The 16023-nt window shown below is 55.3% G+C and overlaps 1 protein-coding gene across 8 annotated transcripts in view; it reads right to left on the reverse strand.

Annotated features, from left to right (window-relative positions):
• Positions 1-2447: 2447 nt before the first annotated feature.
• NCKAP5L (NCK associated protein 5 like) overlaps positions 2448-16023 on the reverse strand; it is a 32203-nt gene continuing 18627 nt past the window's right edge. For 2 of the 8 annotated variants that reach the window (XM_023535489.1, XM_023535490.1), the window contains 11 exons: positions 14319-14447; positions 13563-13631; positions 13403-13441; positions 12552-12671; positions 9604-9717; positions 6023-8655; positions 4942-5104; positions 4587-4668; positions 3954-4262; positions 3733-3875; positions 2448-3350 (listed from right to left, as the gene is read on the reverse strand). In XM_023535489.1, coding sequence (XP_023391257.1) covers positions 3138-3350; positions 3733-3875; positions 3954-4262; positions 4587-4668; positions 4942-5104; positions 6023-8655; positions 9604-9717; positions 12552-12671; positions 13403-13441; positions 13563-13631; positions 14319-14441 — 4008 coding nt within the window. In that variant the 5' untranslated portion in view covers positions 14442-14447 and the 3' untranslated portion in view covers positions 2448-3137. Of the gene's footprint in view, positions 3351-3732; positions 3876-3953; positions 4263-4586; positions 4669-4941; positions 5285-6022; positions 8656-9603; positions 9718-12551; positions 12672-13402; positions 13442-13562; positions 13632-14318; positions 14478-15624; positions 15690-16023 lie in introns of those variants that run through there. The other 6 variants (XM_023535487.1, XM_023535488.1, XM_011368300.1 and 3 more) reach the window with 5 other exon arrangements.

Raw genomic sequence — 16023 nt, forward strand, 5'->3', positions numbered from 1 at the left:
CAGATATAAAATGTTCTGTCATAGTGAGGATCTAGTGGTCTTTTAGCAAAACCGTTCCTTAAAGTACAAGAAGAAATTGGTTTCTCAGGAGTGTCTGACTCACCTGTGTGAGTCAGAATTACTTCAGATGGACTATTCGGTCTGTGTAGAGGGTGCACACAGTTATGTGAGCTGTGGGGTGGCTCGCCTGAGCCCATCACCCTTAGCAGCATAATGGGGGTGGGAGAAGATTTAGGAACAAGAGCTGCTCACCTTGGAACAGTTAGCAGGAAAGGGATGGCTCCACGTGCCAGGTGTAGTTAATGCTACCTTGCTGTGGTGACTGACAGACATTTCCCCAGTCAGCCCATACCGCCCCATGGACCAAGGTACTACCTTGCATTCTCAGACACTGGAGAACAGAGCCTGGTAGCAGACTGACCAGACCCTGGTGACATAAACAGATAGACCCTTTGGTCTTAGCTTTCAAGAAGTGAAGTCCAAAGTCAAACCCACCATGCCAAGCTCCTTCCCAGAAAGGAAATACGGCAAATATCCTGCAGGCAAACAATTCTGTTCTAACAAGAAAATGAGGCAATCTATCAGGTACAATCAGAGAAAAGGGCTTGAAAAACCAAGAAATAGTAAGTTAGTAGAAGGATATAGACTTCTTTGAGCCCACCTGGCAAGAGGCAGAGATTTGTAACTTGATGATACCGTACTTAAGACCATCAAAAAGCAGAAGGGATGGTGGGAGAGAAACCTGGAAGTAAAAGATGGAAGAAAATGGGATCTTGACACTTAAAGAAAATCGACATCTGACTTGACCCTTTTCTAAGTCTCGTTCATTTCTTTCATGATGACATCAACTAAGGGAAACATGAGAGAGAGAGTGAGGCCAGGGTGGGGGAGGGGCTAGGAACAGAAGCAGAGAGCTAAGGAGAAAGTCTGGCTGATGGGAACAGCTGGTCTCGCCCAATCTTCTAATACTCCATAGGTAAGGAAAACCAAGGCCTGGAGAAGAAATGCAACTTTCCCCATAAAACCAGACTGTGTGGCTGACTCTTGACTTCCAGTCCAGTGCTCTCACCCCTGCCCATCAGGGGTGATCCACAGGCTAAAAGGGGAAGAGAAGAGAAGTCCAGGCAGAAGAAAGCAAAGCTACACACCCAGAAAGGAACTACTCTCTCCATCACTTCTCAGCCCTGGGAAGCCATTGAATGTTTTCAAGACTCGATATCTTCATCTGTGAAATGAGGATGATGGCGCTTCCCCCAGCAGGGCTATGGTAGAAGTTAGGGATCAGGAGGCTGGCAGCATGGTGGGTGTTTTATTTTAATGGGAGGGTTCCCCCCGCCCCCACTTTCTGGAGCTTTGGGGAGCTGGAGACACTGTTGGAAGGAGCTAGTATAAAGGGAGGTGCTGACACCCTTCTCACCCCCAACCATCTTTAGACTACTCAGAGCATAAGAGAGTCCAACGGTATAAATGAGTTGTGACAGGGCCCAGCACTACTCCCTGACCTCGGCTCAGCAAGCCTGTGGTGTCGACACAGATCATGTGTCTACTACAGGGTCCTCACGCCCACAATGAACTGTCCAGAGTCCCAGCCACAGTGCTTGGGATGCCAAGCATGCATGCTGCTCAGGTGGCTTCCAGACTGTACGCCACGGGGAGGCGGCAAGTGTAGGCTATGTCTGGTGTGAGCTCCAGACAAGTCATCCCGCACCTTGCAACACGGGCAGGAAGGGGGCCTTCCTAGGTCCAATTCAGCGAGCCAATGAGATGAGCTGGCTGCCACCTGCTTCACCTTCAGCTCACTGCCCAGCTGCATGCCCAACAGGAAATCCAAAGGCTGGAGGGCCTAAACCACCCCCTGGTCTTCTCATGCCATGTGAAGCATCTGAAATGTGGAAGTCCAGACGCTTCCACACAGCTCCATTCCTGGCCTCCCCATCCTAAAATGAGACTCTGAGAGCCATGGGAACGTCTGGTTGAAATGAGGTAGAAATTGGGGCAAGGAGATCCAGGGAAAGTTCAAGTTCTGAGTAGAAATCAGAAAGTAGCAACAGTTTGAGACTCAGTTGTGCCTCGCTTCATGGCAACAGGCTATACACTCAAATATGCCTACCCTCCAGCCTCTGAAGCTCAGTTTTCAGGTCCCACCCCACCTGGTACGTACGGGGGTTTTAAGTGCATGTCCACGGCCACCATCCGCACGCACAGGGCAGCCCCGCTTTCTGCCCTGTCCAAGCCGTGGGCCAAGAGAATCTCCCCAACCTAGGCACCATTCTGGGCCTAAGCAGGCCCCAATTCCTCAATCCTTAGTTACCTTCTAGGTGACTCTAGCCAGCTCCTCTGGTAGCGGGGCTGCCTCATAAGGGTGCCTGGGACAGAGTCTCACTCGCACCCAGGTGCCCAGTCTCCATCTACCTGTCCACCTGAGTCCTCTCACAGAACAAGCCGAGTCAGGGGCAGGGAGGGGCCTCCACATTTTATTAGGGATACTGCAGAAGCAGAGGCTGGAAGCAGAGCAGCCATATTTATCACAACAGATAAGTTAACCGCAGTGCGGGGACTGGGGCGTGGTGGTGGTAGGGACCGGGCCTGGAGCATTAATATAAAAAAACAAAAAAAGACAAATGTACCCCAAAGACATGGGGGTGGGGCAGCACCATCCAGACAGCAGGGAGGACCAGGGCAGACAGAGAGAGAAGGCAACTTGGCCCCTCGCCCCCAAACTCCACCAGAACAGGGCCCCCGGGCTGGCCCCGTGGGGGCTTGGGGCAGGGAGCAGCCAGGTTGGGTGGAGATGGCACAGCTGGCGGGCAGGACGCCCAGCACCACAAGATGGCTCAGCCTGAAGTAGGAGCTCGGGCTGGGACACAGCAGCCTGGAAACCCAGTCCCTTGGAGGAAGAGCCTTACTCTGGGTGAGAGGAGGGACCACAGGTGGGGCCTCTCCCTGAGCTGAGAGCGGTCATCTCCTCCACAGCAGCGGTGGGCAGTGGGGTGTGCAGGGACTCCCTCCACTTTTTTATCCATTTGTCTCCTTGGTCCCTTCAGGGAGGAGCCCCACTGACCCCCAGGGGCGGGGCCTGAGGGAAGCCAGTCCAGTCTATGGTCCCCAGCTCCAGAGGCGGGCCATGGCGCAGCCCCTCAACCCTGACTCCCACAGGAGGAGAGTGAGTCATAGAGTGAGTCGCTGAGAGACTCTGAGGTTTCCAGCCCTGGGGGACCTCCGCTGGCCACTCTGCCTTCCTCGCCCATGTCTGATGTGCTGGGGGTGCGGCTACCCCCAAATGCTGGGCCCTGGGGCGTAGGGGCTGGGCGGCTCGGCTCCAGGTTCCGTTTCCGGTCCACGGGCAGGTCCTGGAAAAGGAAAAACAGCTCAGGGAGAAGCTCCTCTCGCTTTCAGTCTGAAAGGCATTGGGCTCTGCCCCAGATGAGGCTCTGCCCTTGGGATGTGAGCTCCGCAGATGGGGCCCACTGAGGTGGGGCACTCAGAGGAAGTAGGCTGGAGGCATGACTGAGCAGGTCCCCCCAGGGTTCTGGGGAAGGAGAGAAACCCTCTCCTCAAAAGGGGACTGAGGGAGGTGGGTGGGCGGCCTAGAGGGGCATCCAAAGGGCTGTGTCCTCTCAATCCTCCTCCCCGACAGGACTGTACCTGACTGGAGACTTGAGAGCATACTGGTCTCCCCTTCATTCACCTTGCCCTCCAGTCCCATCCCCTCTCCCCTTTGGCCATGCTCACCATGGGAGTCCTGGGCAGCCCCTCCAATTGTCGGGATGGGCACAGGAAAGGGTCAGCAGAGCCACCAGCTGCCCTTGAGTTGGGGAAAGTCCAGTTCTTGGCCAGCTGGACAGGAGGGGGAGGGCCTGGGTCTTCACAGGGATCTATGTGGTGACAAGGGGAAGGTAGGTAGTGGTGGGTGAAGCTCTGCGGACGGCCCACCCACCTGCCTGGACACTCACCATCAGGACAGGTCTGATGGCCCCGGTGGCTAGGAGCAGCAGTGAGCAGTGCAGGGAAGGCTGGCATGCTGGGGTGCCGCCCGCTCACCAGCAGTTCTTCTATGCCTGGCACCTCACGCTCCAACGTGTGGGCACGGCGGGGGACTTTGGTGAGGGGTGGGGGCCGAACTGGGGGAACTCCGGGTGGGGGGTCCAGCCGCGGTGACTTGGTCTTGGGAGGATTCTTGCTGGGGGTGCCACTACTGCCATGGTCTGGGGGCGGAAAGGTCCCAATGCCACTGTCCAGGGTTCGAGTCAAGGAGCTGCAGGCTGGGGAGGGGAGGGTAAGTCACAAATGTGAAGCTGCAATTGTCTCCTCTTTCCAGCTTCCTGCCCCAGCTCAGGCTCTACCCCTGGTCAGGGGCCCTTCAGGCCCAACAGGCCCAGTTGTCCCACCTTCCCTAGGCTTGGGGAACGGGGGACAGGTACCCTTTTAGGGAACGAAGGGATTTCTGTGCAGCCCCAGTGCCCACCTGGTGCTTGGCACCAAAATGGCACTCAGGGCCTGGCAACTGCTGCAGTGACAGGAAGAAAGAAGTAAAGTGAGCAGCGGGTGAGAATCAAGTCCCATCCCTGGCCCTTGACCCTGCTGACCTGTGAAGTGTGAAGTAGGCACTGGCTCAGCCAGGCTGTCCTCCGAGGGCATCTCTTCCCGCCTCCCTGGCTCGCTGCTCAGCTGTGTGGGGAACAGGAGACCTCTGAGCCCATTCCTCCCCCAACACAAAGCCCTCCCAAACACTGCCATTAAGAAACCTGGAGTATGGATCGGAGTGCCTGCAGCCTGCCAGCCCTCATGAGGCTCTCTCCCCACCCCAGACCCCTCAGAGACCGGGAGTGCATCTGGCAGCTCCCAGGCCCCAGGCCCCAAGGAGTGGAGACCTCCAGGGGTAAGAGATCAAGCAGGGCCACAGGGCCAGCCTTCCACCCAGGCCCCATCCCAAGAACCTACCTTTCCAGAGGGTTTTCCACAGCCCTGAAGAGGGCCCACCAAGCCATTTCGGGGTCCACAGGCTGACCAGGGGTTCTTGGGGTCAGAGGACACTGGCTGGAAGTCACCATACTCAGTTTTGGGTTCCCGCCAGCTCTTGGGTGGCAGCTCCTTGCCATCTACCCTAGAGGCAGCATTGCAGATAGGGGTGAGGAAAGCCTAGGCCCAGGTCGTTCTGGCTTTGCTCCCTCCAAAAGGTGTGGGCCTAGTGAGGAACCCACGACCCTCTGCCCCTGGGGAAGGGGACATATCCCTGGTGGTTGGCCCCAGCAACCCCGCCTGACACTGAGAACAGTCAGAGACTCTAGAGAAAAATCACAGAGGAACAGCAGGGTTAGGGAAGATGGGAGAACTCATCGAAGCTATGCAGGGTCACACCTAGAGATCATTTGATAGTGTTGGCAAGTAGACGGCAGAACGGGTCACGTCCTAGCCCACAGAAGGCACACTTGCTTTCCCCAGCTAAACTTTAGAGCATACTTGCTGTCCAAATCACACCCTACCTGTGGCCCAATTCCTGTGGACATTCTGCCTTATCTGGTCCAGACAGAGCAAACCCAAGATGGGGTGGCCCCTTCTCTAAACCACAGCTCCCATTGCTGGGTCTGCAGCAGGTGCCAAAGGGCAAGGTAGGCCTAAGGGGATCCTCCTTGTTCTACAGGATGGAAAACCCCAGAGGAAGAACTTCATCAGGCCATGGTTAGGAACCAATATTCCCTTGACTACTATGTGCAGGCACTTAGACAGGCTGCCTCATCAGACACAGGAGACAATTCAGGAAAGTGTGGACTGTTCACTCTCCCCAAATGATTAACTGGGTCTTACAAGTCTGACGTCAGACAGCGAGAGGTGGAGAGCAAGGCATAAACCCATCTTTCCTCAGTCAAGCCACTAACCCCTAGATCCTTTGGTGGCATTTTCTTGACCCCCCAACCCCTTTTAACCTCTGTGAAGCCCAAGCTCCCAGGACAGGCAGTCCCAGCACAGTCCCTGGTATGGACTCCCGTTATCGATCACCTGGTAACTTGTCCTAGGCTCTCACCTGTTGAGTAGCTGCTGCATGAAGGTGTCTGCGCCCTGGTACATACCAGCCAGCTGGCCCTGGACCTGCCCCAGCCCTGCACTGGGCCCTGGTGCTGGTCCCCCAGCCCGTGGCCGGGCCCTGCTGCTCAGGTAGGCCTTCTCCTCCTCCAAAGCCCGACGCAGGTCTTCTGCCTTAGCCATCAGCTTGGAGATGTTGAGGCTCTCGGCTTCCAGCTTCCGGGCTTCCACCTTGACCTCTTTCCGAAGTGGGGAGCCCCCGCTGGCCCCTTCCTTGCTCTTGGTGGCCTCTGTGCGGCGGTTCAGTGCTGGCAGCTTGCTCTTCTTAAGGCCAAACCAGCTGGCGATGCTGCTGGTGTTGCGGTGCTTGGCCTCAGTGCCTGGTGCCCGCTCCTGGCCCTGGAGCCGCAGCACATTCTCCTCAATGCCCTTCATCACCTTCTCCTCAATAGCCGAATGTGGGGCACGCCCCTCAGGCCCCTGGCTTGGGTCAGTGGGTCCTGGTGCTGAGGGTGAGGGCTGAGCTGTGGTGCTGCCGCAGTCTGCCCAAGGTGGGCCCTTCCCCTTATCAGGCTTGGGGGGCTCCTTGGTAGCTGGCGAGGCCACAGGTCGGGGCACCGCCTTGGTAGGTGACTTGGAAGGTAGCTTGGTCGGGCTGCCGTGGGGACTCTTATTGGGCTTGCCCAGGCTAGGTGCTGAGGTTGGCACTTTGGCAGGGGTGCGGGGTACCTGGGGACACAGGGCCCCTGCCAGCCGGCTCTTGGCCAGCTCCACTTTGGTGAGGCAACTCCTTGGTGAGACAGGTTCCAGGTCCACCCGGGCCCCCATGGAGTGGGAGGAGTAGACTCTGGCCCCTGGGTCCCCCAGGAGCCCAGGGTCCTGCTGCTTCAGGCTGCTCGTGCCCAAGGCCACTGCCCCCCGCAGGGCACCCTTGGCTTCTGACTGTTCAGGGGGCCTGGGGGTGGGGGATGCCATATCTCCAGTGCTCTCCCCTGACTTTCCTGCTCCCCGTGCCTTCTCGGTGCCAGGCTTGACTGGCACCCCATTCTTCTCTGGGCCCTGGGACCCTTCAGAGCCAGTCTTCAGTTTCCCCAGGGCTGCCAGTCTGTCCCTCAGAGGTGTATAGCCAGGATCCCCAGGTCGCCGCCCTGCCCCCTGGCTGGGCTTCTTGGATGAGCTGCTTGGGGTCCTGCGGCCAGGATGGGGAGACTCTGAGCCTGCCTTGTCCAAACTCTTCTCCTGGGGACTCCCATAGGGGCAGGATTCTGGGAGGCAAGGGCTAGGGGAAACTCCGGGGCTTCTGAGGACCTCAGGGGCCTGCGGCACCTCTAGAGTTAGTTGTGGGTAGGTGGGCACCTGCAGTGGGGATGGAGGTGGCTCTGGGGAAGGCCCCCTAAAGGTGCTCCGGGAAAGGTCCAGGATGTTCTCGAAGCAGGGAGACACCACTGGTCCTGGGGACAGTGTGGAGGTGGACAAGGGTGGCTGGGGAGGTCGGAGTTGTGTAGAGTCTGGGGTTGTGGGGCAGGGTGAAGGGCTGGTGGGCAGGCCCTGGGCTCCTTCTGGGGACAGCTCTCCTCCCCCCAGGCCCCTGCGGGTCAGCAGTGGGGAGGGGCTGCCATCGGAGCCACTGTTCCGGCAGGGGATTCGCGAGTTTCGGGGGAACTGGGGGCTGAGCTGGGGGCCTCCTGGGCTAGGGACCTTTTCCGAGGCTGGAGGCAGCTTTAGGAACTTGAGACCTCTGGCTGGAGAGGGCAGAAGGGGTCCCTGGGCTTCTCCAGGAGAAGTGGGGCCAATTTGGAGCTTGCTTTTCACCTGAGATGAAGAGTGGGGTTGGCCAGGTCGTGAGCCCAGGGAGGCATCCCCCGCACCCACAAACATGCTGAGGAAGGGGAGGGGCCCCTGGCTCTCTGAGGTAGCACCAAAGCCTGGCCTGTGAGCCTCTGGGATACCCCCACCCCAAGGTGACTTGGGGAGGCCTTTGGACTTGGGCAGCTGTGGGGGCCTCTGGTCTGGAGAGGATGGCTGCCCAAGACCTGGGTGGTCCCCGTTGAGTGGGCCTGCAGCCCCAGCCAGGAAGGCCTGTAGGTATGATTCTGTGTCCTCAAGGAGCTGACCCAGGTTCAACTGTTTTCGGGCTAGGGCCCCGAGCAGGGAGTCGGGGCTGGGTGCCTCATTGGGGTCACCTGCCTCATCAGAAGAGGAGGAGCTGCTGCTGCCTGGGGCACAGGGTGGGCCAGAGCTGGTACCCTGGGCTTGGGGGGAGCCCCTAGCAGGGCCCCAGAGCCGCCCAGAACCCTCTTCCTCCCCTGGGCCCCCTAAAAGGTGCTCCCAGTGCAGTAGGCCTCCCAGACTACTAGGGCCTAGTAGCAGGTAGGGGGCCCAGGGTGAGGGTTCTGCCTGGGGTGGGCCACACAGCTCGCCATTGATGGGCTCTGGAGAGCCAGGACCCTCGCATGGAGGCCGCCAGGGGGCAGCAGGTGAGCACAGAAGCAAGGGGTCAGTCTCTTCCAGGGCTCTCAGCACCTCCAGGATCTGGGCTTTCTTTCGAAGGAATGGGGACAGGGCATCCAACACTGGGGGTGGAGCGGCCGGGGGTCCTGGGCCTCCTGGACGCAGCTGCTGCTCCCAACACACCTTGGGGGAGAAATGGCATGAAGAGGAGACCATGTGCAGACCCAGAACCAGAGCTGGGCATAACTAAGTATGTTAGGAACAGAGCTGGCCTGGTTTTGTCTGTGTCCCCAGAAGAAACTGATAGCTCCTGGGATATGATGGTTTGGCTTCCTCAAGGGCCACTGAGTCCTGGTTAGCCCTGCTCTTCCTCTAGGCATAACTGGGGTTGGGTGGGCACCCCACCTCCCTTCCTGGTTATCCCAATCCCACTTCTCCACCACTTCTCACTGCTGTTTGGGTTACAGGGCTGACCACCTACAACTCTGACAGCTATACTTATGTCAGGAGAGGGAAGCCTGTCCATTTTTAGGCTCCAGAAAGAACACTCAAGAAAGGGATGTGATGTGGCCAAGTCCTAAGTCAGTCCCTGCAGGCCAGGCCCAGGCCTTCTTGCTGACCTGATCCTCAAGGAGAAGGGGCTTGGGAGCAACTCCATCGCAAGCCCTTCCTGGCTTTGGCCAGGCCCCTGCTTGGACCCAGTCCAGTATGATGTAGTGGTTAACTCCATGGGCTCTGGAGCCAGACAGTGTAGGTTCAAGTCCCAGATCTACCACTTAACTAGTTATACGGCCTTGGGCAATTTATTTAATCTCTAAGCTTCATTGTACCATCTGTAAAATGTGATGGTAATTATGTTTACCCTCATGAAATAAGATAGATGAGATCCAGGTCTTCAGCACAGTGCCTGGCACAGAGTAAACTATGACTCTTACGGCAGTACTAACACATTGGCCAGTGGTTGGGGGTGGAGATCTGTTTTTCTTGGTATGAGGTGAAACTGAGGGCTCACACCCAGCCCTGGACAAGAATCTGTACATCAGGAAGCAAGCAGCCCTTCCCCTGGGCCTCATCGGGAAACGGCAATAGAGGCTCAGTGAGGACACAGACCACGGTGCCCTGCCCTCTTACCTCTCTCTGCCCAGTACAGCGCCCCAGAGGCAGTGAGGTGGCTGGTCCCTCGGCGGAGCTCAGGGAGGGGGAGGCTGGTGGCTCGGAAGGAGGCTGGAGAGGGGCAAATGGGATCTGCAGGAAGAGGTAGAGTTAGCACAGGTGCTCTGTCCCAGGTCCCTACTCCCTCACGAGCTAGGCCATCCCATCCAAGGGAAGGAAAATATCCTTCCAAGTTTTCTCCTTCGGAGACATCTGGCCCAAGGTGCGCTTTTACCACTGTCCCCACTACCTGGTCAGAGGAGCCTCGGGAGACCACAGCACTGGCAGAATGAAGAAGTGCATAGCCAGGTGGTAGGGAGGTGAGACCGGTCAGGGGGCTTTGGAGAAAGAGGGGCAGTGGCAGGCCTAATGCAGGTGCCACTGTGCCTCCAGGATCACTCTGCTTTTCTGTGGGGCTTCCTCCCCGAATACAGAGAGGGTCCTTCCTGTTCTGACTGCCTGTGACCCCAGCATCACAGGCTGAGACTAAAAGAAGAGGCATTTTGTTCCTGGGTCCTAGAAAAGATGGCAGGAGTTATCACTTCTGTCTCCCCTAATGGGTCTCATGTGAAACTTCTACACTGAGGATTACAAAAGAAGTATTTAAATATGAGTCACTTCTCTCTCAGTTTCTGAGAATGATACTTTCTTCGCTGAGGCATCTTAACTAGATAACAGTCAACTTTAACACTTCCCTTTCTCTCGTTCTCCATATCTTTTAAATCCTGTCTCTGCAGCATCTCTCTACCTTCCCTCTGGCCACCTGCAGCCACTCCTTCAGCACAGATCCTCGTTTCTAGCCTGGACACTGCTCAGCATTTTAGTCTCCTTGACCCGGTTTGGTAGCTTTTCGATATCCAGTGTACAAGGCAGCTTAAAGCACCTTTTTCTTTTTTTTCTAAAGCATCTTTGTGCTGAAAGCCTCCTATGCCTGCCCACTGCCTAAGGAGACAAGTCTGAACTCCTCTGCCAGCAATCAGGGCCTGGCCTGCCGGTTCTTCCCTGACTGTCTCCAGCTCTGTCTCACTCATTGTTCCTTCACACACCCTTTACTCCAGCCCAGCTGAACAGCCTGCTACTCCATAGACTTCCTTGCTCTGTTCCTTCCCCAGGGAATCCCTTTTCTCCACTGCCTATTCCATTCTTTTTAAATCGCCCATCTATCAAGGCCCAGGCCAAATGTCACCTCGTTAAAGGAACCCTCCCAGCCAGTGTCTAATGGCCTCTTCTCCCCTCTGGCTCTTGGACAGCACTGTCGCGCTCTGCTTTGTACTACTGTTGTACTACTGCTTTGCACAGACTGCTGTCCGTAGCTTGCACAGTCCCAGCCATTGGGGGTTACATTTGCTCTGCACAGGCCACAGCCCTGTCCAGTTCTATATGTAGTGGCAGAGGTACTGCTCACAGTAAGAGCTAAATTAGCATTTGCTCAATGGAGCTTTCATCTTGGCAAAGCACAACTTGAGAATAACATTAATAATGATAAATGGTTGCCAATCATTGACTACTATGGGCCAAGCACTATATATTATCTCATTTAATCCTCACAATAACCTGCAATATAGGTATTTTTATCCCTATCTATAAGAAACGGTGCTTCATAAGGTTACATAATTTGCCCAAGGTCATACAGCTAAGAATTAGCTAAGTTGGGGATCCAATCCAAGTTTATCTGAGGCCAAGGTTCATGCTCTTTCCATTATGTCATATCACCTCTGGGGAGGATAAATCTATTGTCCCAAACCCCAAAATTCATTTAAAAATCCTAAATTCAAATCCCAGAAGTCATTTAAGTGAAAAAGAAATGATTTAAGGATGACCGACACCTCTTTTATCAGCAGTAACTGAGAATAGTATAGACGGGGTGAGACTGGCCGGTATGCTTAGGACTCTGGGGATCCCAGAGTGAACTCTGTAGCAGGGCAGGACTCAGGGCTGGGGAAGCTGTAGTTCCTGCCGCTGATTCGCCCAGCTCTGCACCAGCCTGGTGGACAGTGGCTACAGAAAGGCCATGGTGATGACAGGCTTCCTCTGCCAGGGGTCAGGCTTCCCAAGGAGCAGAGGGCATTCTGCTTAGGGTCTGGGGGCCAAGAGCTGCCTGGTTTGCATCAGATAGACAGACAGACAGACAGACAGACAGACAGATAGACACACACACACACACACACACACACACACACACACACACAGAATATTTCTCTTCTTGTCAAGGTCAGGGGTGGGGTGAAGTGAGGTTTATGTCATCTGACTTTAGAACCTGCTGTTCAGCTCAGGTACCTAGAGTTGCTCCTGATCCTCTCACCCCCCCCGTCTCACTCCACCCTTGAGGCTTCCTGATCGAGGGACCCTAAGTGACATCTTAGTATCCTCCTGCTTCTCCTGGGTAAGGCAGGTGTCAGGGCTAGAAGCAGGGACCAGGGTCTGTGGCCAGAGTCGTGAGTGAGCATTGCAATATACGCACAGTTATCCAGTCAAGTGCCTTTCCTGACCTTTCTGTGACACCAAGCACTGGGTGCCTTCCACCCAGTCCCACCCTACCTCTGGCCAAGAAGAGGAAATGCAGTGGCCAAAGGGGTCCCTTGGGAGCATGAAATAATTTCATTTTCAGCCTCCACCCATCTCCCCACACAGGGTAAGAACAAGAACCTTCTCTGTCATCACGAAGGGATGCCACTCAGCTGGGTAGGGAGCACCTGTGAGGTGAGGAACAGCCCACTTGAAGGGGTCTTAGGGATTTTTTACCCCATCTAAGGCTCATATCTATCAGACTAGGCAGGCCTTCCCTGGATGGACAGGCCCCAGAATGGAGGGGAATGGCTAACAGCTTGCTTCTGTAGATGTTTGGGGAAAAAAAAGGGTGGAGATGATGATGGGGCTGTGGAGGCAGGAATCTGAGATATGATGAGGGAAGAACGGCTTGTGCCCACCTGAGGGAGGGAGCCTGTTGTGAGCTGGAGTTTCTGCTGAAACAGGGCACTCAGCATCTGGTTCTGCCGTTCCAGGTCAAACACCCTCTTCTTCAGCTTGATGCACTCCTCCCGCAGGTCCTACCACCACACAGAAGGAGGTGAAATGAGGAGACAATGGGGTAATGGGGTGGAGAGCGGGGGTGGGGGAAAGCAGTATGAGCACAGTCCCCTTCACCAGAGCAACAGGCACTTCTCCTGGGCATGCCCTTCTCCTGCAGCCTCCTCCTGAGAGGGACCTGAGCCTGCCTGTTTGTGGCTATCGCATCTTCAGGGGATGGTAAATTCTTTAAAGTTAACCACCCCTGGTAGGAGGTAAATCCCATTCCCATTGGTACCTTCCCCATCCCTAGAGCCAACCCTCTGCCTCTTAGAAACCACACATCCAAGAAGGGCCCATACAAGGCAGAGGAAGATCTGGGGGTCAGAAGGGACCATATATAAAGAAGTTACCCATAGTACTTGAGTAAATATTTAGATAACGCCTTATGTTCACAACATCAACATTGCTTTCAGGACCATTACAACCTTGAGAAACCAGCTGGGGCCAGGATAAGTTACCACAACTCAGAGATCTGGCCTTACCTAGCTCAGCTCTGCCTCCAGGTAGAATAGTACAGACCTGTCTGCGGTGGGGAAGGTGGGCACATCGCTGGGCCTATTTGACATTTCTACCAAGTCTCCTCCTCTAGCTTATTGAAGGCTTAGCTGAGCAGACTCAGGGGTCCCCAGGAAGGACCTCCCCTGTGGTACCCAGAGCTTCTCCGAGGGCGGCTGGGATTGGGGTGAGATCTTCTCCTGTGGCTGGTTACCTTTTGGTTCAGCAGTGCCTGCACCACGTGGTTGGCAACCTGGGGACAGAAAGCCCCAAGGCAGAGCTGTCAGCTAACTCAGCCTCTGTCTGGAGCAGACAAGTCATATTCCCCACCCCCTAGCCCTCCCAGCATCGGTTCCACTGCAGAACCCACAGACCTCGTCCAGACAGCGCTCATAGGTCTCCCGCTGGTTTTCATTGGCCTGGGCAAGTGCTGAGTTCTCTGCCTGCAGGAGGGAGGAAGAGGGCAGAAAGGAGGCTATGGGATCATTCTTCCCTCAGGGAAAATTCCTTTTGAAGAAGGGTGAGCAAAGAGTCTACTAACTACATCCCTGTCTAGCTCTTGGCTCTTGTAGGATTCTGTCATGAGGAGGCCTGCAGACACAGACCAAGGGCATCAAGAAGGCAGAGCTCAGGTTCCGGTTTTCTGTAAAACCCAACCTCAGTCAGTGAGGCTGGAGGGGCTAGGGAGACACAGTGCCAAGGTAGGAGTGCCAAGAGTAATCTTATTTTTCTGGGGCGAGGGAGGAAGGTAGGGTCTTCAGAATGTAACGAAGGGCTTTAGTTTAAGGATACACATCCTTGGCCTTCAACTCCTGGATGTCGGGTCAACCAAACCCTCTTCCTATGGCCTCTGTTGACTACTCCTTTCCTAGAGCCAGCAGAAGCATGAAAGTGGGGGAGAAGGGTAAAGGGAGACATTTGGGGGTTAGGACAGCCCTGCCCCTGTGCATGCTTCTTGTCCCTGAGCTGGTACCTAGCCTGGAGAGCTAAGAGCAAAGAGGGTCTCTCAGAGGAGCTCTGCTAAGAAATGGTCATCCTTGCTCCAGCCTGGCCAAGGGGCAGAGAGGAAGGTCTGATCACAACTAGAGGAAAGGACAGCCCTGCTGCCCTCACCCTGCCCCGTGCCCCACCTCCAGCTCCCGCAATCGGTGCAGGAGCTCCTGGCAGGTGCCTGGCTCCATGCTGCCATCACCACCCTCTCCGGGCCTCAGGTTTCCAGGACTCCCAGCCGGCTGGTCCATGGCTTCTGACATCAGGTCCTGGGAACAAGTGAGAGAAGGCCCAGCAGGCTACTCCAGGGCCCAGGGAGGAGTGAGTAGGGGAGGAGGACAAAGACAAAACTTGTCAGTATTCTCGAAGTTTAGCTCAGTGTGACTGATGTGCCATGAATACTGTAACAACTCAGGGTTAGATTAAGACTCTCCTGGTCACAGGACAGACACACTTTGCCCATCTTAAGAACAAAGACCATTATTTTATAAACGCTATCACAGGTCCCATAGACACTGTCCAGGAGCTGGGAAACCCGAGTTCTCCGTTGAGACTGTCCTCCAACTGGCACATGTATCCTCCTGGGGACATTGGGAGGTGGCTGGCATGCCTCCAAGGCTCCCTGCTTCCTTAAGGCCCAGAGGACCAGCCTCTTGGTGCATGCTGGTCCTCTGCACGGGTCTCAATACCCTCCCCCACTTTCCACTTGGCCAGCTCCTTCCAATTCATTCTTCAGGGCTCCCAATCCAAGGCCAGTCAGGCTTTGTAACTGTCGCTCCCAGACTGTCACTTCTATGAGGACAGGAACACTATTCACTTTACTGCCCAGGCTCACACTTCCTGGCATGACACCTAGTATCTAAGACAGACTGATGAGTAAACAGACCAGTCTGTGACTGCCTGAACACAACTCAGCCAGAGTTCTGACCTATACTGCGTATGTGATCCCTTCACCGTCCCCCCACATTGTTGCCATGGTTACTGGCTATACCCAACCAGGCTCCATCTTCCATTTGAGTTTCAATTTCTCTGCTAGAGGAAAGTGCTCATTTCCTTCTTCTGCAAAATATTGTGGAAATTTCCAGTAGACGGGAAACCCTCCCTAATGTAGAAGGGTGGAGGCCCCTGGTCAACCACCAATTACTTGCCTCCCTGCCCCATCAACACCCTCACAAAAGGAGCTTAGCACTTTTGGACCAAGGAAGTAAAGAGCCCTCAGCAGCTTATCAATCAGGTATCTAAATGTTCTCTCTTCCATCCTCCACAGCCCACAAAAGGAGCTTAGCACTTTTGGACCAAGGAAGTAAAGAGCCCTTAGCATCTTATCAATCAGGTATCTAAATGTTCTCTCTTCCATCCTCCAGAGATACAGGGGGCGCCTCTTCCACCCCAGCCCTCCTCCTCCAGTCCCCATTACCAGCATGCACAGGCCCCAGAGCCCCTCACCTGTCTCTGCCCTCTCAGCCAGGCTGTCACACTCACTCTAGCAGCCAGAATGGTCACCTCGCCTGTGGAAAAAGAGGGAGACCATATCAGCCGTGCATTCCACAAGCATTTATTGGACTTCTGTGTGCCAGGTGCTATGCGCCAGGTTTAGTGTCACAGAGATGAACAAGCCAGCAGAAGCCTTGCCTTTATGAAGCTTCCATTCTATTGGGGGAGGCACATAATAAACAGATAAACCAAAGAACATATGCTGGGTCCTGATAAGGCACTGAGAGGTGACAGTTAAGCAGAGACCTGAATGAAGTCCAGATGAAATCTTGGCATGGAAAAAGCATTCTGGGCAGAAGAGCCAGTGCAAAGGTCCCAGCTCTCAGCCAGGAGTCACTCAGATAGCAGACA

The sequence above is a fragment of the Pteropus vampyrus genome, unplaced genomic scaffold (genome assembly GCF_000151845.1).
Source record: "Pteropus vampyrus isolate Shadow unplaced genomic scaffold, Pvam_2.0 Scaffold140, whole genome shotgun sequence".
Taxonomy (NCBI): domain Eukaryota; kingdom Metazoa; phylum Chordata; class Mammalia; order Chiroptera; family Pteropodidae; genus Pteropus; species Pteropus vampyrus.